A 23,819-nucleotide genomic window follows, 5' to 3' on the forward strand; every position below is an offset into this window, starting at 1 on the left:
CACCCCTCCCATAGAATCTAAGGTGTTTCAGAAAAGAACAATCTGAAGGCACAAGCTCAGAAAAGGGGTTTGTATTCCCCTTACTCAACCAAGTCTCAGTCACTAAAAAAAAAAAAAAAAAAAAAAAAAAAAAAAAATCCAGTTTGCTTGAGGTGATGTAAAAAAAAGTCTTATTCACGAGAGATTTAGAATTTATCAGAGCCATCCTGACACACACTGGATTGCAAGGATTCACACCTCCATGCCGAAGACGTTGGTGTCCGACAGCGAGAAGGGATTAAAAACTTGTCCTGGGTCACAGGTAGAATCCTTTCTGTCGAGAATCCATTCTGTGGCGTCTGACAGCGAGAAGGGATTAAAAACTTATATCCTGGGGCACAGGTAAAATCCATTGATAAGCCACCTCAAGCGAGCGCTGCACAACAAATTGACCCCATCCAGGCTAGTATTACTGTTTTTCACTGTACAGTACTTTTGATCAAATGAATGCAGCTGTTGTGAGCATAAGAGACTTCAAAAACATTAAAATCTCACTGATCCCAACTTTTGAATGGTTCTTGTTTTAGTGTGTTGTACCATAATGGTCGTGATTTGTATCTGAAATTTGGTGTGACAAATGGATATCTTGTATATCCTTTATCAGCAGAGAAAATATTAATTAAATAAGGGTTAAAAAGTTTTATACTTCAGATAAATTCTCAGTGTATTTTGGTAGGGTGCTCCAGGAAGAAAAGGCCGACCAGGATTGCCGGTAATGTAGCATGCAATATATAAATAAAAATCTGTTCTTTTAATTTCTGCTCTAGGCTACTTTGTTCTATTTTAATTTAATCTGATTCATTCTTTTCTAATATTGTCTGTTCTAATCTACTCTTAATTCTAACATATTCTAATTAATAAAAATAAAAATAATTATTATTATTGTGTTGTTTATTATATTAAATCTGTTCTGTTCTTTTCTAATTCATTCATTTCAATTCTAATATACTATTCAAATATGAATTCTAGTAGGATTGTTGTTGTTGTTGTAAGTGTCATTTATTATAATGTGTAATCTATTCTGTTCTGCTGTAGTAATATGGTAATGGTAAATGTGTATATCTGTATAGGGTGCATCTTCAAATGAAAAAGGAGATACTGGACAGCAAGGGCCATCTGGTTACCTGGGACAAGTGGTGAGAACTGGAAATTTCACCTTTATTTAAAAAGAAACACGCAGATAAGAGTTTTCTAATGTCAAGGCTGGAATATACTACATGACTTTTGCCCTGATTTTCCCCAGATTTACAGTCTGGAGAAGTTGATGCTACAGTAGTTGCAAGCAGTCAGAGCCAGACTGCAGATTTGAGTTGACAGATTCCATAGAAAATCATGTAGTGTATGATGGTCACAGACTTCTATTGTTTAGCTACAGACAATCAAGTCAAGTCTGCTTTATTATCAATTCTTCCACATGTACAGTACATACATGCAGAGAATTGAAATTGTGTTACTCTCAGACCCTTGGTGCATACAGATAACACTAACAGTAGAACATTAAATACAGATAAAATATAAAATACAACTATTCAAATATACAAATAAGGTCATGTAAAAAAAGATCAATGATTCTATCCATTTGAGGATATTAAACTTGTTTAATATTTTCTGTCAGTTTTAGAACGCACATTGTTTTCATTTGTCACATGTCTCTTAGCAACAAGGCATATGTTTCTGTATGAGTTTGTAGTGATCGGAACAAATTTAAAGTCTGGTAGTGTGTGATCCTCAGTCATTTAGTTTATGATGCCCAGTTTTTCCTTTGTGACAGTAGGTGTATGATGTCTAGCATTTTAAAATCAGTTTTTTAAATGATTTTAAAAGTCGTATGAACTGTTATACCTCCCTGATTTTTTATTTATTAAATTTTTTTCTGTTCAGGGACAACCAGGCCCAAAAGGGTTTCAGGGAGACAGTGGTCCTCCAGGTGTACCTGGGATTCAGGTGTGTATTCACTTGTTTAAGCTAGCTGCATGTTCATGTTTTAGCCGTAGAGTACAAAACATATGATAAAGAGCTCAGAGAGAACAATACAGTGACTGTTGAGAGAACCATGAGTGTTTTCATAGGGTACCTTTGGCTCACCTGGACCTGAAGGTTCAAAGGGAGGTCGAGGACCCAGAGGGCCAAGGGTATGTAAGACTGATGCGTTAAAGTTTTCTTCTTCCATACTTCTGTCACTTTTCCTGACTCTGTGAAAAAACAATTTCCAAAACCATTACAGGTCTGACTGGCTTTTATTTAGTCAAATTAAAGGAAAAATTAACTCAAAAATGAAAATTTGCTGAAAATTTACTCAAGCTCATCAGACCTCTGGGGTGAATGGGTGCCGTAAGAATGAGAGTCCAAACTTATGGATTACTGTGATGCTTTTATCATCTGTTTGGACTCTCATTCTGACGGCACCCATTCACTGCAGAGGATCTGAAAAAAACAAACTCATCCATATCTTGGATGGAGAGAGAGTAAATTTTGCAGCAAATTAAATTTTTTTAGTTAACTATTCCTTTAATACCTGGTTGGTCTTCAGTACTGTATGTTATGTTATAGTGTGGCAGCTGGATGTTGTACATCAATTCTATGCTCCTCTTTTCACACTGTGCCTGCTTGTGTTTAGGGTCCACCTGGTGACTCAGGACCCAAGGGAACGCTGGGACCAGAGGGATTCAAAGGGCCTCCAGTCAGATGTTGCATTTATGCATTGTTTACTTCAAAATGTTTAAATCATTTAAACCATAATAAATACACTAGTCAAAATTTGAAGTGGATCAAAACCTTTCATCAAAGTTGTCCTAAAACCAAAATGCAGTCTTGTCTTAGGACAACTTTGATGAACTTTTTTGACCCATTTCAAATGTTGACTACTATAGTTTAGTGTGACTTTCAGTTTAATGCATGACTTTATGCTCACAGGGACAAGATGGAAGAGACGGGTATGGACCTTCTGGGCCCAAAGGACACAAGGTACCTCAAGTCAAGTCAAGTCTGCTTTATTGTCAATTCTTCCACATGTACAGTACATACACACAGAGAATTGAAATTGCGTTACTCTCAGACCCTTGGTGCATACGGATAACACTAACAGTAGAACATTAAATACAAATAAAATATAAATTACAACTATACAAATATAGGTCATGTAAAAAGAAAGATAAGTAGAGCAGCACAAGGCACATGGGAGATAGAGTGCAAACCAGTCAACTAAACAAACAAGTGTCAAAAATCTCAGAGAGCAGTTCTTTATTTAAACTGACAGAAGAGGTATTTGAATGAGGTCCGTTAAATGCTGAATGAGGTAGTGAGCAGACCAATGCTGCACAAAGTGTCTGGTGCAGGTCCCAGTGTGTTAGTGGGAGCTGGGGGGGGGGGGGGGGGTGCTGGGGGTTCAAAGTTCAGTGGTGCACCCCAGTCTGCTGGTTCTGGCCTACGAGACTCCACAGTCTTCTCCCTGATGGCAGAAGACTGAAGAAGCTGTGTGACGGGTGGGTGGGGTCACCTGCAATGCAGAGGGCTTTACGGGTGAGACAGGTTCCATAAATGTCCTGGAGGGAGGGGAGCGAGACACCAACGATCTTCTCAGCTGCTCTCTCTATGCGTTTATGGGTCTTCCGGCAAGACGCGTTGCAGGCGCCATACCACACAGTGATGCAGCTCGTCAGAATGCTCTCGATGGTGCCTCTGTAGAAGGTGCACATGATGGGGGCTGGGGCTCTGGCTCTTCTCAGTTTGCGGAGGAAGTAGAGATGCTGCTGTGCTTTCTTGGCCAGTGCTGCGGTGTTGTCGGTCCAGGAGAGCTCCTCTGTGATGTGCACACCCAGGAACTTGGTGCTGCTCACCCTCTCCACAGTCGCTCAGGGAGAATTGTGTTGAATGCTGAACTGAAGTCTATGAACAGCATTCTGACGTATGAGTCATACCTTTGCCATACACGAATTTAATGAAAAATCTGAGAAATTCTAAGAGAAATTGCATCTGAACATCTGCTATTTCTGTTTCACAAATCATATATTATAAAAGGTTTTAATTTGTCTATTTATTGTATTTTCATGGGATATAAGTTGTGTTTTTTAAATCATCTGAAACATGCTATGACTTATATTCCAAAATGAGTGCAATTAACATCAAGCACACAAAACATACTTTTCTGGAAAATACAGTGACTTGTTTTCTCTCCTTTGAGTACATTTATGGTTATTCAACTAACAGAATAAAATTGCTTTTAGGGAAACATTGGAAACTTTGGCCTTCCTGGTTTGCAGGTGTGTTAAAGCTAGTTAAACATCTGTTGCAGCTCATCATTATGTGTTTTATGTAATTGTGTAAATGTTAATAATAGTAATTTTAAATTGGTATAACATTATTTAACATTATTAATATCATTGATCATAATAATAGGGTGAGGATGGTACCAAAGGATCCAGTGGAAATAAAGGACATACAGGTTATCGAGGAAAACCGGTATGCTTTAATCTAATTTACATTTTGCCTTAATTTATTAACCTTCTGAAAAGTTAACGTCCAACAGAACAATCATGTTTTTAAATGACTTTAATTTACTTAACATTATACATAGAGACAGTTCTATTTGTTTTGAGGAAATGTATGCAGTTATGTTGTATTATGTATTGATGTCATCAGGGAAACACTGGTCGTCCGGGTCCTCCAGGTGCTCCGGGAGAGAATGGGATGGACGGACACAGGGTCAGTCATTTGCAAAACGTTCTTACAAATTTAAGTAAATAATTATATTAAGGTTGTTGAAAAAACTGGAATGCATTAAAATGGATGCATTTAGTGCACCCCTCACACCCAGACCTCTATGTCATCTTACACTGCATGCAGTTGCTTGTGAGTATGATGCAGGATGAAGACTGACTGTGTGATGTAGCCTATGAGAATGCAGTTAAATGAAGTAAAAAACCTTTAAAACCCATTTTTATCATTATTTAAGCAATATTGAATCAAAATATTTATTTCTGAAGCTACTCTTTTGTAAAGTCTGTTCAATGCTTTTCTCATCTAACACAATAATGACTTTAAATGATCTATTGTGGGGTAATTTCTCAGCCAAAATTGATGTGTGACTAATGCAATTGTTTAATTGGCACATCATGTAATTCATTTGATTAAAATTTGTGATTTGCTTTTATTTAATTTTAATGTTTATACATCACAAAACCTGGTCAGTTTAAGCAAATGTAAATAAGGTACAAAGATCTTTGTTTGATTCTTTGTTTCTTTGTTTCTTTGTTTCTTTCTTTCTTTCTTTCTTTCTTTCTTTAATTGTTTATGTATTTATGAAATGGTTTATTTCATTTTATTTTATTTTTAGGGTGAAAACGGACCTCCTGGAATCAGTCCAATGCCTGTAGGTTGATATTACTATGTGTTATCTTTACATTACTCATCAGTTCCAAAAGTTTGATTATTTTCCCTCTATCATTCTTTTTTTGCTTTTGAATGTCAAGGACTGTGACCTGGTTGAATACATTCGCAAAAACTGTCGTAAGTTCAGAGCGCCTAATATCCAAAGAATGCCAGCCAGAATGACTGCTAGTGATTTCTAGTCATTATCTTATTACATTTTTTAATTTTTCTCTTCATGATCCCTTATATGTGTATTTTCCTTTTTAAACCTTGAAATTATTTGGAATGCATATAAATTTTATCTTTTATTTTGTTTCCACAGCTTGCTACTCCGGTATGCTTTGCCTTATATTTTAACATTGCAGTGCTTCATTTATTAGTCACTTTTTGCGAATAGTAAATTTTATTATTATTATTTTTTTTTAATGCTTTTAGATAATGGTAGCCGGTGTCCAGTTTACCCCACAGACCTGATGATAGCATTGGACATGTCTGCGGGTGTGAGTCCTCAGGTGTTCGAGCGAATGCATTCTGCTGCTCTGTCCTTACTGGAAGACATCTCCTTTGCTGAAACAAATTGTCCATGGGGAGCACGAGTGTCTGTGATCTCCTACAACAGCAAGACCAGGAACCTAATCCGTTTCACAGACCACCTTAAGAAGAAGACTCTTCTGGAAGCTGTAAAAGCAGTCCCTCTAGAAAGAACCACAAAAACCAGAGACATCGGACAAGCCATGAGCTTTGTGGCCCGGAACATCTTCAAACGTGTCCGAAAGGGCAGGCTTATGAGGAAAGTGGCCGTGTTCTTCACAAACGGGCCATCGAGGGATGAATCAAGCCTTGCAACAGCCATGCTGGAGTTCAAGGCTGCAGACATTGGCCTCGGAGTGATCGCCTTAAATCCTGCTGATGATGTGAGCCGAGCAATGCAGGTAGTTAAGAAAACAATCAGATTTGCATATGCAAAAAATGCACCTACCTGTATATTTATTTAGATTACTCCACAGTAATAAACAGGCAGGAAAATAACAGCGTTAATTTTACAAAGTTCTTAAAATACAATTCCAGCTGTAAAGAAGCACAAAACAGACATTAGTGTCATTATTCAGCTCAGTTTGGTTTAATGTGGATTTAGTTAGGTTTAATAACAGTGTCAGTGCTGCAAAGTTTATCAGTTAAGAAAAACTCAGTTCAACCACAAAGCAGGGGTGTGTTTCCCAAAAACAGGTTAGCAACTATGGTTTTGGGAAACACACCCAAGCTCTATAGTGGATAATAGTATCATTATTCAGCTCATGTCAGTTCATTTGATGATTCAGTTCAGCTCAGTAATCATGCAGATTTCATCAATTATAAAACAAGCTTAATCCAGCTATATAGAAGCTCTAAAAAAGTCAGTAGTCTCTTTTTTCAGCTCCAGTCAGTTCAGTGTTGATTCAGTTCACTTTAGATCAGTTCATCAATTATGAAACAATTTGAAACAATTTGAATCATCATTAGTGATTTGTGATGACAGAATGAGAACGATCCTCTTTTAGGTAAAATTTGTTTGTCTATGGAACTTTCTGCAGATTTCTGTGCCCTCAGATTTCCATAGAACTGGAACGCCATCAAGTTCTACACATCCATTTACAAACTGTTTTTTGATAATTTGCTTACACTCTTAGCTTTGAATGTCTGTCTCAAATGTCTGTCTCAGGTTGATGACACAGGAAGCTACATCATTGTTGATGGCAGAGGAGTAAATCGCATTAAACGGTGCATCATTTGTTTTGGTAAGCTCCAGTGCAGACATTCACATTTGATCCTTTTCACCTCTATGAGCATCAATTCATTTATTACTGAAGTAGTGAAGGCTCTGTGAGAAATGCTTTCTAAGTGAATGGCCCTTAAGGCAGCAAGTAAATCCCAGCTATAATGCATTCCAACAACAAGTTCTGTAATCTTTGATCGTGGACAAAGTTAGAGAAATGTTGATTATAAAAAAAAATAAAAATAAAAAAAATGCATGTTGTAACATATATTTGTGTGCACTACTTATTGTTTTCCTTGTTAGAGTGCAGCATGCCAACTTCCCAACAAGGCAGTAAAAATCCATCTATAATGGACAAACTTAGATATCTTTATTGTAAAACCTAAATAAAAGGCCTATTTTGACCAATATTTGTGTGCATTATTAATTTTATGCTTATTAGAGTATTATTCAGCAAACCAACTTCCCAATGAAAAGTCAATCCCATAATGCACAGCAACAAGCTCATTAAGTCCATATATGATGGTGGATGAAGTTACAGAAATGTTGATTCTAAATCCTCGAAAAAGCATGTTTTGACCAGTATTCATGTGTATTATTTTTATTTATACTTCTTACAGTTCATGTCATTATATTAGCAACTCAGCATGCCAACTTCCTAATGAAAAGTAAATTATGCATTGCAGCAAGCTCAATAAAATTTCATTTATAGTGGTGAAGTTACAGAATCTTAACTTCTATCTGGATTGTAAAAAAAAAGCATGTCTTGACCAATGTTTGTGTGCATTAATATTATATTTTAATTAGTGATATTTTTAGGGTTACAAAGGGGTGGAAAAGTTCGGGGAAGTTTCCGGAAATTTTCCAAAAATCCTTATGAGAAAAAAAATAAAATAATAATTTTCCACCTTTTTGCAACCCTAGTTATCTTAGTGAAGTCCCAGTGAGGAGCTCTTTTTGTATGACACACAGGGTTGCTGTCTATCTAGAGTGTCCCAAACCAGTCATTTATGAGGTTTCATTTCTGTTAGGGTGTGGCCTAATGTAGGCAGGTTTTGGATCATGGGTGTCTTTAATTACAAATTGCGTTTTTATTCTCTCTTCCCAGATCGTTGTAACCCAGACCCAGTGTGTGGTGTAATTCTGCGGCCTCCACCCCTGCAGATGGATTTGGACCTGTCTGTGCTGCTGGATGGGTCTGATAACCTGAAGACTCAACAGTATGTAAATGCGAAGGAGCTTCTGCTGTCTCTGTTGGACCGGATCGATGTGAGCAGCGAGCCGAGCAGAGCCGATGGGAAAACCAGAGTGTCTGTCTACCAGCAGAGCTCTATTTACGGCTCCTCTTACATCAACGAGGAGTTCAGCTTCACTAAATTTAAAGATCGAAATATCATGAAGAGGCATATTACTAATACAGTGAAGCAAGTGGGTGGGACATCCCATCCTGAGTTTGCTTTAGAGTGGCTGATTACTAACGTTATCCTTAAAGCAGAAAGGCCACGAAGCAAACGACTGGTCATGGCTGTTTTTGGTGAAGACTCTGAGGGCAGCAAAGCTCATCTTGATTATTTATCTGGATTGTGTAAGTGCCAGAATGTTGTTTTGTTTATCCTCATGGCGGGACAGAGATTCAACTGGACCCGGATGGAGGAGCTCACCAGCTCTCGTCTGGAGCAGCACCTGGTATTCCTGGATAACAGAGATTACAGCACACGCTTCGCTTACGCCTTCCTGCATATGCTCCACAGTAAGAAATATTCATGATTGTGTTTGCATAAGACCGCTGCGATAGAATTGTATAAACTTGCAGACTTTTTCCTCTGAAAATTAACAGATGTTAACATCCTCTTTCATTATTTGCAACAGAAATGTTTGTTAAAGGGATAGCTAACCCAAAAAGGAAAATTCTGTCATTAATTACTCACCCTCATGTTGTTTCAAACCCGTAAGACCTTCATTTATCTTCAGAACACAAATTAAGATATTTTTGATTAAATCCCCCATAGAGAGCAATGTAACTGAAATGTTCCCAGGCTCAGAAACATAGTAAGGACATCCATAAAATAGTCCATGTGACATCATTGGTTCAACCGTAATTTTACAAAGCTACAAGAATACTTTTTGTGTGCAAAGAAAAAAACAACAACAATTCATCCTCCTCCAAATCACCATTATGGAGAGTACGATGATGTATGCGCATTGCATTCCTCTGCATGTAAACAAGGCTCAGCGCATGCATGTTCTATGTCAGCAGCATGACGCGCAGTCGTGCATGCTGTTTACATGCAGAGGTACTCTTCATAATGGCGGAATATGTGATTTGGAGGAGAAGAATTGTCAAATAAAGTTGTTTTTGTTTTCTTTGCACAGATAAAGTATTCTCATAACTTTGTTAAATTACAGTTGAACCAATGATGTCTCATGGACTATTTTATCGATGTCCTTACTACATTTTAATATCTCAAAAAACATGCTGTAGTATTTTGTCACTATTTAAGTAGTATTTAAGCAACTATCTTATTATTTTTTTTATTGTAGTTTTTAGTTTTATTTTCAATTTGCTTTAAAGTTTTAGTCATTTTGTGTTTTTTTTTTGTCATTTTTAACGTTTTCTGTGAACAATAGCCCAAAAGCTCTACAGTATATCATCTGCTTTCCTCTTCTTCTGAAAATTAACAGATGCGAACATTGTCTTTAATCGTTTACGATTCAGATAAGTAATTTTGTTCTGTTTTTGTCATTTTAATGTCTTTTTTGTCATGTATTTTAAATAAATCTAATAAGTATTAGTTATACTTATGTCACTACTTCATTCAAATTGAGTTTTTGTAATTTTGTTGTGTATTTTTTTTTAAAGTCCACATAGTTTTATTAATTTTTATTCCAGTTTTAGTTTCAGGTCTGCTGTTGTTTTACAGGAGGAATCTTACCTTGGTCATCAGTACAACCTCATGATCATAGTTTTGTGCCAAGGCTTGTATCTGGACTACAGACCATAGAGAGGTAAAGTAATTTACCATCCACAATTGTTAGACATAAAATCAAGGTTAGCGCATGGGTTGTGTATTTTCCAAACCATCTGGCTGTAGCAGCAGAAGCATTTTCTTTGCATGTTTTTCTGTGTATGCTGTTGGTTGTGTGACAGTTGATTAAGCTGTGGGCTTAATAATTCAAAGGTTTTAGGGTCTAAAAACTTTACCTTATTGACTTCTGATTCTTTGCACTGTCCCAAAAGTGTAAGTCATTCTTGGCCCCATCTATGGCCACTTGCGTCTGTATTTACTGTTGTTTCTTGCAAAATTGATTAAACAAAAAATAAAAAGTGTTGTCTATTCAATAAACCTTCGCTACACTGGGCTTCATGAGCCTTATTTTGTTTTTATTGGCACATTGACACACAGACTGGTGGTCAATAGAACACTAATTAGCTTTACAGGACACATTCTGTGATTTTTAGTTAGACAGTGATCTGAATCAGTCTAACTGTGTTTCAGATATATTCTGCCCATTGAAGGGAATATCGCAACAGAGGAACCTCTGGAGGAATATGAAGATGTTTATGATGAGCAACACACAGAACAAGTCACTGAAACCAGTCAACTTGATGGCACTGAACGATTTACGGAAGAGAACAAAGAAGACAAAACCGAGCCCCCGAAGACTAAAGGTGGTGAATCCAGATTTTACTGGCCAATTTACCCTTGATTTACCTCCTCTACCTTTTTGGAAGTTGCACATATCTCTGACGCAGCACTGTATCCTCACTCACATTAAAAATGCACAAGCTGTTTTTATGCTGTTTCTCTGACAGAGTTCAGTATTCAGTGCTGTAGGGAATTACTGGAGTGTACTGTTCGTTTCCAACAGCACGATGCTTCCTTGAGAAAGATTCTGGCCATGTGTGTGGATCGTATATGTCCAGATGGTACTACAGCCAGCAGACTAAGAAATGCATGCGCTTCTGGTACGGTGGTTGTGGCGGAAATGAAAACCGATTCTTGACAGAGGACGAGTGCTTTATGGAATGTGTGTCTACAGGTAAATTTACCAAACTTGCTTAGCATTATTTAGGCTGTTCCTAATCCTTACTTTTTTCCCGTGATCAATTCTTTTTTATTTAATCCCTGTGCTGTGCAGAAAATCCTTTATCTAATTTGGTGTTCCTATGCAGTCAAAAATGAACAGCCTTTAAAAAATTGGTTGTAAATCTCTTATTATGCTAAAAGATCTTGGGTTCAGTTTTTTGGTCAACTTTTTTTTTTTTTTTTTTTTTTTTTTTTTAAATTAGCACCAGTTTTGTCATAGGCCTCATTGATCTGAGCTTATGCACCTCAATTTCTGAATGAAAAACAAAAACAAAACATTATGGGTCATTTTTCACATAACCTGTGCTAATTAAAATAAAGTTAGTAGAAAGTATTATTCCAATATTTGATAACAAGAGGGTTAATTTATAATAATAATAATAATAATAATAATAATAATAATAATAATAATAATTATTATTATTATTATTATTATCCAGCCATCCATCGTGTGGTAATCATCTTATAAAATATATAATGCATTATAATATAGGAATTCAACCATTTATAGTAATTTACTTAATACATACCATATATTTTTAATGTATATATTGGTTGCTTTATGTAGACTATTTACCTACATGTACAGAGGTTTGATATTGTTCAAATTTCTCCCACAGAATCTGAAAATCTTCCAGAGGATGATTCCATTTTCAAGGGTAAAAGATACATTTACTTGACAGAAATGATGTGTCATAGACTACTACTGTTTATATATAAAGCCAATTATGTTTTCTATAACCTAAACCAAAATGCGGATACATATGAAGAGCATCCCTGATTCACTAAAACAATCATGCAAATCAAGTATAACATTATTGCTGAACTCAATATGCATGGTTTTTACATTAAAAGTGTGACCTTTTTAAATGGCCTCAAACTGATCAGCCTCATCGTCACTCTGTGTAACTTACACCCTTTATATCTTTTTTTTTTTTTTTTTCTGCTCATAGACATTTGCCAGCTCAAAGTCGATGCAGGAGCTTGCTCAAACTTTTCAGTGAAATGGCACTACAACGTCAGCACTGGCCAATGTGTCCGGTTCTGGTACGGAGGCTGTGACGGGAACAACAACAGATTCAACACTCAGAGGGACTGTGAGATTCGCTGTTTCAGGACCAGAAAAGTATCTCCAAACATCTAAACTGTGTACCTAATGAATTTACAAAGAATTTATCATCCATTTAGGTACTTTTGGCAGCTTCTGCTTACATGATCACATTCTCATCACGACTGTCAAACGGCAGAGATAGAAGCGGTTTTAGCTAAATGTAAATGTATATTTTGCTAAATTTGAGTGTAGGAAAGATTTGATTACAAGAGCAGAATTTGTTTAAAGATGAAGTTTATAATGATGCATCTTTGGCAGCACCAGAAAGAACTACAAAAATAATGGTTCAGTTTCAATAATTTCAGCCATTGCTTTATTAAATGAGTAGACCCACCTGAAACTCACGCCATTGGTTTAGACAATGTTTTTGACATCTTAAACGCACATATTACAGTTCTGTTTGGTGCCATTAGTAGTGCAGAAAAACATTCTTCACCTTTAAAATAAAATTTAATTTTAGATGTTTGTTTTAATCACCTTTATAAAAACTAATTTTCACTGAATTCCTTGAGTGAATTGTCCAAGGTTTTATTATTATTATTTTTTTTTTAATGCACATTGTTATCAAAACGACTGTTAAGAGGAATAAAAACACTATGAAAATAAGAATTCTATTTAAGGAGCCTCACTTTTTTTTAAATAAGTGTTTCTGGAAAGCCCCTGGATATACAGTAAAATAAAAAAAACAGTCTACTGTTAACATTTTTAGGGGATGTTAGCCTTTTTTAAACCACTAAACATTTATTGATTAAAAAAAAAAAAAAAAAAAAAAATATATATATATAAATAAATATATATATATATATATATATATATATATATATATATATATAAAACATACTGTAGGTAAGGTATCCTGAAAAATTATGCACATTTGATAGTCTGATGGTTAGGATGCATGCCAGAAGAGGGCGCTGTGTCATAAAGTGTGCTAAAATGTGTTTTTTCAACATTCAAAATGCATTCTCTCATCCTCAGTTTAAAGAAATAGTTCACCCAAAAAGTAAAAATGTACTTAAAATGTACTTGCCCTCAGTCCATTGAAGTATATAGGAGAAATGTAGCACTAAATCACTTGCTCACCAATGGATCCCATTCACTGCAGAGGATCCATTGGTGAGCAAGTAATGCAATGCTAATTTTAAAATTAAGTCTGCATCTGATGTCCTGAGGGTCAGTAATTTTTCCACTATAAGCAAAACATTAAAAGGTTGATTAACCCATTAGTGTGAGTTTAGGATGGGAATATTAATTTATTAGTTTAGCTATTCTGTATTCAGCTTTAGGAAGTGTGGCAGTAACTGCACAAAATATTTTTCAATTCCATTCATCAGATTTAATGACAGTTAATGCATTCAGGATAGTGTGGTAAAAGCACACAGTAAAATTGAGAACATTACATTACAGTGACTTCAGTCCTGCAATTCCTATATTGTTATCGACCACCGTTGACGGTCCTGCCGGTTTAAGTGCAATCCTGGAGGCCGGTCAGAATCCCCCGTGGTTATTATTGCTGATGTGAAGCATGTTCAGCCCTTGTTTGGAGAGGAGGATAGTCTTCCTCAGAGATGATATTGAGAAAGCACAGGGGAATGTCCTGATCGGCAGTCCAGTGAATACTGAAAATGTCCTTCATCATTCATCTTGTCTTATAGACAACCACAAAATTCTCTCACACCATTTAAAATAACTGAAACCAGGCTTGACATCATAATGAGAACATGTAGAACTAACAGAAGCACTATTAGAATGTTTAAATTACTTCGTTCTACTACAATTCCATTTGTTAAAGAATAAGCACTATTTACTAAATAATGCAATATACACAACCACTCATACAGTAAGTACAATAGTATTGTAGTATCTAACAGTGTTGGGGGGTTATAGATGCTTTTTATCCATTGACAAAAAGGCCCGAATTTCATATTTATGTTTTTGAATTGAATATAATTGCCATCTATTTGGATTACAAAGTTTTAACATAAACAAACTTAATATTTGTCAGTCATACATAAATGAAACAGGTACAATTTCTGCACTCAAAAAATCATTTATTGTTAACTATTTGCATCGATTTTTTTATTCAAATACTCATTTTCAAAACATATTTATTCAGTTTGCTTAGAATCAGCTTAAATTATTTCATTGTGAAAATATAATTAGAAAAAAATATATAAATATCATTAAAATATGTCTAGCTGTGGAACAGGCAGTTATAGTAGTTGCAAAATTCATGACTTAAATTGGATTTATTGATGATACATAATCTGGTTATTGTGTATTTAAAATGCAGTCAGTCTGTTAGTACTATTAAAGGAAACTGACCTGTTTCATTTATGTATGACTGACCAATATGCAAGTTTATTAGTTTGTTGATGTGAAAACTATGTAATCCAAATGAACAGAAATTTTCTATGCAATTCAAAAACATTTAAAACATTTTTTTTTTTTTTTTTTTTTCTGTGTGTAGCTGAGCTGGCTTTAATAGCTTATCCAAAAACAAGGTACTTTAGTAGTAGCAAGGCAGTATGAAAAACCCAACATTGTTGTTTTTTTCACATTATCACCCACTGAGATACAGTAATAAGAAAACATGCTCTCCTAACATTACAGCGTCTGATTTATTTGAGTAAATTAGTAAAGATTAGAAAAAAAATTAATAATAATAATAAAAATATTGACTGGTTTGAGCCCATGTATGGCATTTTAAGTGCTTTTTCCAAACAGCGAAATATTTTGTTAAATGTTGCTTGGTTATACAAATTAGTGTATTCTGGTTTGTTGACATATTTAATGTAAATTCATCTGTTTATATTTAATCCAGTCGCTCTGATTGAGAGCATTCTTTTAGTTATTCAAATTCCTAATTGTTTTTTTTTTTTTTTGCCGGAACAAGTACAGACCTGATTACACTTTTAATTAAAAAGTGTAACTGTATTTTTCTAAATTCTGCCTATTTTAAATTAGGAGTTTCTCCCCCAGCACTGCTGGTTTATTATACCATTTTAATACTTTTTTTTTTTTTGTCAAGTATCTCTGCAGGTGTAAACAACAACACCACAATCAGAAATAGAAATAAAAGTCTTCTCTTTATGCTGGAACGAGAGCTGTCAGTAAAATCATTCCACAACATTCTTTCATCTCTCTATCAAATCATTTCAACCAGTCTAAAATAAGCCACCTACTGTATTCTCTGGATGAATGCTTCTCTCCCTGAGAGGGAACAAGCCATTTGAATGCTTTAGAGTTTATGAAAGGGAAAGCTTGATGAAGTCTTGGAAGATCCTGGTGATGTCAAATATCCATATTCAGGTTTATTAGTCAGTTTTCTAACCACTGCAAAATCCCATATTATACAGTGGGGTCCAAAAAGTTTAAAACCACTTAATTTTTTTTTAATTTGTTTGTTTTCAATTTCGAGTTCCAAAGAGCAATTGCAATTCCAATTTTAATTATACAGTTGAAGTCAAAAGTGAAAACTTTTCATCAGGGTAAATTTAACTTATTTTGTCTTCTTGGAAACATGTAAGTATCTTCTGTAGCTTCTGAAGGGCAGTACTAAAATGGAAAAATGTGCACATCTTCATTCTGTGCTAAAGTTGTCACAGCAACACAGTATTAAGAATCAAGTGTATGTAAACTTTTAAACGAGGTCATTTTTATAAATTCAACTATTATTTTCTCTTGTGGACTATATGTAAACATCGTTTATGTGAAATGTCTTATTCGGGTCGGTACTAAATAACATGTATTTTTTTTTTATGATCCCTCTTATTTTGGTAAAATAATTAAATTTTGCAGATTCTGCAAGGTGTGTGTAAACTTTTGACTTCAACTGTCAGTGTTGTAAGAATGCTGGAAGATTATTAGAATGTTTGTTTTTGGTAATTCGAACATAGTGGTCTTAAATATTCTTCTAAAAATAGTTTTAGTGGAACATTCATCTAACAATTTCTTTTTTTTTTTTTTTGTTTTTTTTTTTAATGTTACCCAAGAGAAAAGAGTGTTTTATTCCTGATAATGTTAATGTATCCATGTTTGCAAAATTCTAAAATGGAATGTTCCCTTAATGCTTGCATACACCCCCCCCCCCCCCCCCCCCCCCCCCCAAAAAAAAAAAAAAAGTTTTTTTTCCTAGAGCATTTTTTACAGCTAGAAATGTATGTCCTTTAGTGGCTTACTAAAGATTTATTATAAAAACCTTCACCACCATTGAGAGGAATGTGGATCATGCCGTTTGAAAAGGGTAAAAGAGAAAACCAGATAAAGGAGCAGAGCTCAAGAGTTTTCTGGTTTAAAAGAGAGGATTTTAAATGGGCGCAGATCTTCTTGCTGACACCAGTTGTTTGTAAAGTGAGAAAGAACAGTTAGAAGGGTCTTTTTCCCTGCATTTCTTTCTTTCTCCTGTCAGCCACAGATTTGGTCTTATCTCCAGACTGCTGGAGCCAGAGCGGGTCTGTATGAAAGTTCACCCTTCTGGCTTCTCTTTCAGATGCTCGCTATGGATTATTCCAGCTGTTTTCAGGAAACTTCCAATATTACTGCTTCCTGTTTGGAGGATGAGCACATACGGCCGTTGTATCCGTGTGGTAAAAACAGAATCCAGTGAGGCAGAAACCATTCTGTCACACTCTGGTAATGTTCACAGATGGCGTTCGGTTATTGTTGTTGTTCTTGGGGAACTGCGGAGAGTGGAAGCAGACGTCTAATGTTAGTGAGAGGATTGGAGGGTGGCCTGGAGTGATCAGTGGAGAACATGGTGCAATAAGTGGAGTAATGAAAAATGAAGAATGCGAAGGCTGTTTCAAAAGGTAGCCAACATAATTAAACCAGCTTCTTTGTTTACTGTTTTGAGCAGCATCACATGTATTGCTCCCAGAGAATGTAATCCCATAATGTATAGTAAAGCCCTGACAGTTAATAAAAAAAGTATAATTAATTAATAAATCTAACAGTGTTAATAAATATATATATATTCAACATACAAAAATATTCAGTACATACAAAATATACAGTAGTTCAGTGTATTTATATTATATTATATTATATTATATTATATTATATTATATTATATTATATTATATTATATTATATTATATTATATTATATTATATTATATTATATTATATTGTATTATACCATCTTATTATCTTATTACCTGCAATTTTTCTGCGCTTTTATGTTTACTAGAATATCATTGCATTAGGGTTGTTATAGTTAACTAAAATTATAGTAACCTAAATTACTGGTAACCTAAACAACATTTTTATTAATAATGGAAGTTACTAGTTAATATTACTAGATATAGCTTTTGGTTTTAATAATGTTAGTGAATTAGTGAAAAAAATCATATTAACTTGTACAATTAACTAATGTTAATAAATTATTGTATATTTTACTTATTTTTAAGTTATTTCATATTTTACTTAAAGTGTATTTAGTTAAAATAACTATAGCTATAACCGAGTAAAAACAATAGACAATTTTTTTAAGAAAAACAACAACAAAAACATAATTACTACAACTAAATAAACTAATCTAAAATAGTACCTCAATGACACTATATCAGTTGATATCAAATGTCACATGCATTATTGGAGGTAAATGTTTATAGTCCAAGAAAATCAAGACTTAATTTATGTATTACCAGTGATCACATGATGACTGTCTTGTGACATGAACTGAAATGTCAGTGGAGTTTGGGACGATTGTACCTGCCTAGTGTGGTCAAGCCTCTCGCAGGGCAGCGGTTATACCTTACTGCGAAGCAGACCTCCTGACGGATGCTCAGGGGTGCTGCACTCAGACGAGTTCTTGGCTTTATCCTTGTTATTGTTGGGCTCGTTGTCTTTGATAATGTCGTACTGACGGCAGAAGAGCGCGATCACACCTGAAAGAGACAAAAATTACATGAACACTGCAGATGCGCAATATGCTGTTCAATGAACTATCTAATAAAGTGATATCTGCAGTTAATCTGAACATTCTGAATGTGGACAGCAGCAGGCTTTGTGCTCCTCACTCACCTGCCCACATGATCAGAACCACCACGATGATGAGGAGCTCTCCTGCCCGGAGCTGAGCGTTCTGACCCACTTCTTCCATGGTCACTTCGTCTGTGAAAAATACATTGATTATTACTTATTTAATTCATACTGAAAAATGAAAGAAGATTCATTAGTACCTTTGCTCTTAGATGCCTGTTTTTCAGCTTCTTTGGGGGTTTTGAACTGCAGAGGTTCACTGAGGGGACTCTGCCCGCTTATACTGATGGACTGAACATGCACTATATAGGCCGTATCTGCGTCCAGATCCCACAATGCACAGCTCCGCGTGGTAGTGTTCACTTCCTGGATAAAGCGCAACATGCGGACATCTTTTTTCTGTTATGGATAGATACAACAGTATTTAACCAAATGCCTTCTCTTCACTTTTCACTATAAACAGATGATTTCGAATGAACATACAAATATATGCATGCTATATAGAGAGTTCTGAGTATGTGACTTTTCTCTCCCTCTCTCTCTCTATGTTCTGGTTACCTGCTGTGTGATGGCAAAGCCGATGACTGGCTCCCCATCTGGGATGTCCCATGTGACCACAGCAGAGCTGCCCTTTAGATCTCTGATGGACACATTCACTGGAGCAGCCAAACTGTCTGGGAAAAACAAAGAGGAATCCAGTTGGTTTATGCAGATAATCTCTTTCTTTTTTGGCTGGAGATTTTGGGATTTAATATGTAAAGTGGGATTTTTTTTTTTTTTTTGCAAGACTTTTATACTCTGAAAATCTTTGAAATTTAAACATTTTATTTATTTACTTTCTTATGCGCATTCCTGGTCTTATTGTGTGATTCATCAATGAAAAAGAGCTGCATGAAGATGAAAGTCCCATAGAAACAATAACATGTGATGGAGTAATGATGCTGAAAATTCAGCTTTGCATCACAGGAATAAATTGCATTTTAAAATATATTCAAATAGAAAACAGTTATTTAAATTAGAATAATATTTAATTGTTTTTACTGTGTTTACTGTTGGTGTCTTGGTAAGCAGTAAAGGTTTGCTGAATGAGTGCTGTGTGCTTCAGAGAGTGCTGCTATTTCTCTTCTCTACTGTTTAGAATTGTTTTTCACTATTTCACAAACATTACATGTAAACTGTGTTTCTAGATGTAAGAGGACGTGGTCATGAAGCCATGTAGAGGGATGACGTGTGAGAAACTTGCCCACCTGCAGTGAGTCTGGTACAAATTAAGGTGCCCCAGATAAAATTTTCATGCATATAAGCTTCTCCTTGCCTTTATGTCATGTGATGAACAAACAGGTTGTAGTATTGCTACAGTGAGAGCAGATAGTCTTAGTATGTGAACATTTATTTCAATCATATTTCATGTGGGGGGGTCTCTGAAAACACAAAATGAAGTGTTTGACATTTACACATTTATTAATACTGAAGTGTTGGCAGAAGTAAGCAATTAAAAAAGACACAATTTTTAAAATCCTTTTAGAAAATAACTGAGAACAATTGAAGATATTTTGTAATTTTTAGATGTGGAAAATCATGCCTATTTAGTCCTCACTATACTGAGCACAATAACATAAAACAGCGTGATCAGTGTAGTCCGACTTATGAACGAAAGACTCACAAATCAGTCTCAAGCAACAGCAAGCTGTGTAGAAGTGTTACTTATGTTAATGTGTGTATTTAAGGCTCTTAGACTTAAATTAACATTCAAGACACATTCAGAAAGAATTCCCTAAACGGTTGTGCCACTTTCTCTTGTATCATGATTCTCTTCAAACTATGAAAAATGGCTGGGCAAATGACTATGAATGTACTAATGCATGTGCTATAGTGCCCACTGCAGAATGCATACAGTACATGGATTTGTCTTCTGGATTGTGCTCTGGCACATGTAGATGATGCATAAAATCAGGCTTGCAAAGCATCTGTAGAGTACTGTATGTTTCAGTCGTGTAGACATTTACCGTAACCCCTGCTTGATTCTGGCAGTAAACAGACTTCTCTATAGGCTGTAGAAATGCATTCTGGGAGCAATAACATTCCCATGCTATTGAATTATAAATAAAGCATCCCACATAGATGTAGAAGACGGGCACAAAAACTGCAGATAATCACGTACTGTACACATAACTCCATTCACACTGTTGTTCAAATATCTATATTTAATTCATTACAAAACATTATTTTTAGCACTTTGATTTGATGTAGCACGAACGATCAGCTAGGCCATACACTGTATATACTTTACTCAGATCAATTCTAGGTTGTTTAATTTAATCTCAGACAAAATCAGTTGAGGCTGAAAATAAAGAATGACTCAGTCAAGAAAAACAGGTTAAGATGATTGTACTAAAGACAAAACAAAATGAAGGAAGGCTTTGACTGAATGTTCCTCTGGAGATTTTAACTATAATCTCGCCTTAACACAAAGCAATTAGCCACATGAAGCCGCTACATGAATGACACAAAACAATACAGTTCATTAGCTTTAGACTATTTACAGTTGCCAGGCAATGGGGAAAATTTCATTAGCTTTAGACTATTACTTTAATGTGTACTTAGATTTTTTTGATCAAGTTTTTTAGTTTGGTCTTTGTTATTTTTGTTTCAGTGTTTTTTTTTGTGTTTTTTTTTTTGTATTTTTTGTTTTTGTTAGCCTTATAGTTTTTATTAGTAGTTTGAATTAGCTTTCAGTTTTTATATTCTTAGTTATCATTTTAATTTCAGTTTAATTTTTAGTTATTTTCTCTCTCTTTTTTACATTTAATATTTAAGTTCAGTTTATTTTTATTTCACTTTTGGTATGTCTTTTTATTTTTTTTTATTTTATCTTTATTTTTTTTTATTTTCTATTTCTTTTTTTAAGTTCTCTTTTGTTTATCAACAGATTAAGGTTACTTTTAAAGCGGTCTATGTGTATTTTATTGATGAAACAAACCTGCCAGGAAACTCCATTTCAACATGAACATTTTTTTTTTTTTTTTTAGTTAACTATTTTTAATAGTAAGTATATAAATTTTCCTTTTTTTTTTTTTAGTTAGTTATTTTTATTGGTTAGTTGATATGATATTAGAATTGATATTGGATTTGTTTGGTTTTTAGTTGTTATTTTACTTTTTTAGTTATGTTTTTTTGGTTGTTATTTAAAAATGGTATGTTGAGACCTCCTTTATTTCACAGTTTGTAATTTTTACTGTTGAAAAATGTTTAATGTTCAACACTTTAGTTACCTATACGTTAATGAAACAAAAACATATCTAAACCATTTACACAATACATTTAGTTTGTTTTTCATGCCCGGGCAAACAGACCATGTTAATGGATGCATGCAGTGTATGTGTTTTTATGTTATTTCAGCCTTTTTTTATGTATTTCATTTAATATTTATTTTTTTTTTTATTTAGTATTTTTTTTATTTTTTAGTCTATTTCTATAAATTATTTATTTTAGTTGTGTGTGTGTGTTTGTAAAGATAAAAAGGTAGATATAGTATTTGCTTCTTAACAAAATACACAACTGAAAAGCTCCATAGGCTTGTGTTGGTTGCTATGGAAACAAAGAGGAAGTGAGTGGGAATGTGTTTGAAATGAAAGTGTCCTGGTCCACATTTATGACAGATTTACACTGAGTAAACAAAACACCATATAAAGATAAAGTATATAAGTAATGACTCGTTGACTCAGAGAACGGTATATCTCACCCAAAGCTGTCATATGACTTCAGAATATATTGCACAAGCCTTATAGACCATAGCTTTAGTGGTTTTTGTTCCCTTTTATGGAGCTTGACAGCCATGAACTCTTTATTGCACAGAAAAGGTTCACCACAAATTCTCCTTTTGTGTTACAAAAAAAAAAAGAAAAAAAAAGGCATGAATAAATAAAGACATAAATTGCATTTTTCTACTAACAATTCAACCTTTGAGTTTCTCTTGTAACTGGAGCCTCTAAAAGCATCAAGGATCTGATGGTCGCAGCTGCCAGAAGCCTGTTTAAATCCTGATTCATGGCTTTTCCGTCTTTACTAGGGCTTGAATATGGTGCATTAAGATGTAAAATTTATAGCTCCATACATTAATGTGTTGGCTGCAGTTGGGATTTATTATTTCGCAGGCATAATCTGCATTAGAAGAAGCTTCTTTTTTTTTCTTTTTTTTATGTTGTGCTTAAATTAGGTGACAGGTTTATGCAGGACAGAGTCACTAAAGAATCAGCTGTCTTTCTGTAATAGTATTTTGAGAATATTTTTATGCCAGATTTAGTTTTATTTTATTTTTTAAGTTTATTTAAGAATTAATTTAATATTTAATTTAAATAAGTTTTTATTTTATTTGCATTTATTTATTGTTAAGTTGAATTATATATTTTCATTTTTCATTTTTGTGCCAAATAATCTGATTTAAACTATCAAAAATGTGTAAAAATATGTATAGCATAGATAATATTAAATATTATGAAACTATATTCATTGTCTGCTGTTTTGCAGTTGATAATGTAATTGAATTCACACAATCTAGTAGAGATTTATGATGCAATGCATTCGAGTGACTGTGTGTGTGTCTGTTATGATGCAACAGGTGTGTATTATTGCCATAATATTTCGGTTCAGTTGCTTTACTTTAAGCATGGCTTTTGGCTCTGACCAAATGAATTTCATGCTTTATATTTTACCAGGCTCTCCGCAAAGGTTCAGGCTTTACATCATTACAAATGCCACATGTGACCACAACTATCTCGAAATGCCTCATCGGATGTCATAATTAAAAGGATGTGCAACAGTCCCATAAATGCTCCATTAGCATTGATGGAATGCAATCTTGTAAACTTACCAGCCAAGACCCACGACGCTCCGAAACAGCTCAATATGAGCAGCGGTGTGGGCATCAAACCCCTCCTCATGCTTTCCTCGCAGTCTAGATGCGAATGTCCTCCGCTGGTCTTGCATTCACGTCGATGAATGTCGCTGTGGGACCGAAGCGCTCGATTTCAGCACCGCGGACAGCTCCACATCAGCCCCGCGCGACGCCTGCATCGTTCTGCACAGCGGATGTTGAGATGGAGACAATGTAGCGAAGAATCTTTTGTATTTGCGGTTCTTTATACGGCAGACTTCATACCTGCAAGACTGAGGAAGCTCAGAGAAAAAAAAAAAAAAAAAAAAAAAAAAACCTGACTGAAGGAGTGTGCGGTGAGCCTGTGGCATCTCTGTTAGCTAATTTCTATGTATATTTTTTCTTTCTCTCTCTCTTTTTCTATCTAAGTCTATTTCATATTATCTCTTGCTCTTTATCTGTTTCTTTTGTATTTTTTTTATTTTCGATTTAGGTGTTTTTGGTAATCATTTTTTTCTGGTGATATGTGATTATATTATATTATTATATTGTATTATTCTTCATTTTACACATATATGTGTAATTTTAATTTTTAAATTTCAAT

General features: G+C 34.7%; 2 protein-coding genes across 4 annotated transcripts in view; one reads left to right on the top strand and one right to left on the bottom strand.

Annotated features, from left to right (window-relative positions):
* The window catches only part of LOC109065467 (collagen alpha-3(VI) chain-like), a 39,057-nt gene extending 26,112 nt beyond the window's left edge, over nucleotides 1-12,945 (top strand). Inside the window, exons 23-42 of the mRNA XM_042737510.1 lie at nucleotides 716-751; nucleotides 1,110-1,175; nucleotides 1,921-1,983; nucleotides 2,109-2,171; nucleotides 2,657-2,719; nucleotides 2,953-3,003; nucleotides 4,263-4,298; nucleotides 4,435-4,497; nucleotides 4,678-4,740; nucleotides 5,372-5,407; nucleotides 5,508-5,544; nucleotides 5,729-5,740; nucleotides 5,842-6,338; nucleotides 7,106-7,181; nucleotides 8,268-8,909; nucleotides 10,081-10,165; nucleotides 10,657-10,829; nucleotides 11,030-11,200; nucleotides 11,868-11,906; nucleotides 12,201-12,945. Coding sequence (XP_042593444.1) covers nucleotides 716-751; nucleotides 1,110-1,175; nucleotides 1,921-1,983; nucleotides 2,109-2,171; nucleotides 2,657-2,719; nucleotides 2,953-3,003; nucleotides 4,263-4,298; nucleotides 4,435-4,497; nucleotides 4,678-4,740; nucleotides 5,372-5,407; nucleotides 5,508-5,544; nucleotides 5,729-5,740; nucleotides 5,842-6,338; nucleotides 7,106-7,181; nucleotides 8,268-8,909; nucleotides 10,081-10,165; nucleotides 10,657-10,829; nucleotides 11,030-11,200; nucleotides 11,868-11,906; nucleotides 12,201-12,391 — 2,463 coding nt within the window. The 3' untranslated portion in view covers nucleotides 12,392-12,945. The remainder of the gene's footprint in view (nucleotides 1-715; nucleotides 752-1,109; nucleotides 1,176-1,920; nucleotides 1,984-2,108; nucleotides 2,172-2,656; nucleotides 2,720-2,952; nucleotides 3,004-4,262; nucleotides 4,299-4,434; nucleotides 4,498-4,677; nucleotides 4,741-5,371; nucleotides 5,408-5,507; nucleotides 5,545-5,728; nucleotides 5,741-5,841; nucleotides 6,339-7,105; nucleotides 7,182-8,267; nucleotides 8,910-10,080; nucleotides 10,166-10,656; nucleotides 10,830-11,029; nucleotides 11,201-11,867; nucleotides 11,907-12,200) is intronic.
* Nucleotides 12,946-16,476: 3,531 nt separating this feature from the next.
* Nucleotides 16,477-23,526, bottom strand: LOC109065468 (fibronectin type III domain-containing protein 5-like). 3 transcript variants are annotated; one of them, XM_042737514.1, is made up of 6 exons: nucleotides 23,213-23,526; nucleotides 18,901-19,016; nucleotides 18,543-18,708; nucleotides 18,385-18,474; nucleotides 18,077-18,248; nucleotides 16,477-17,040 (listed from the first exon to the last, which is right to left on the bottom strand). In XM_042737514.1, exons 1-5 carry the CDS (start codon nucleotides 23,280-23,282, stop codon nucleotides 18,109-18,111), a joined length of 582 nt encoding a protein of 193 aa, XP_042593448.1. In that variant the 5' UTR covers nucleotides 23,283-23,526; the 3' UTR covers nucleotides 16,477-17,040; nucleotides 18,077-18,108. The 3 variants fall into 3 exon arrangements, with proteins under 3 accessions (XP_042593448.1, XP_042593446.1, XP_042593447.1); XM_042737512.1 differs by having other exon boundaries at nucleotides 18,543-18,741; XM_042737513.1 differs by having other exon boundaries at nucleotides 18,073-18,248; nucleotides 18,543-18,741.
* Nucleotides 23,527-23,819: the final 293 nt, after the last annotated feature.

This window comes from Cyprinus carpio, chromosome B13 (assembly GCF_018340385.1).
Source record: "Cyprinus carpio isolate SPL01 chromosome B13, ASM1834038v1, whole genome shotgun sequence".
Classification (NCBI taxonomy): Eukaryota; Metazoa; Chordata; class Actinopteri; order Cypriniformes; family Cyprinidae; genus Cyprinus; species Cyprinus carpio.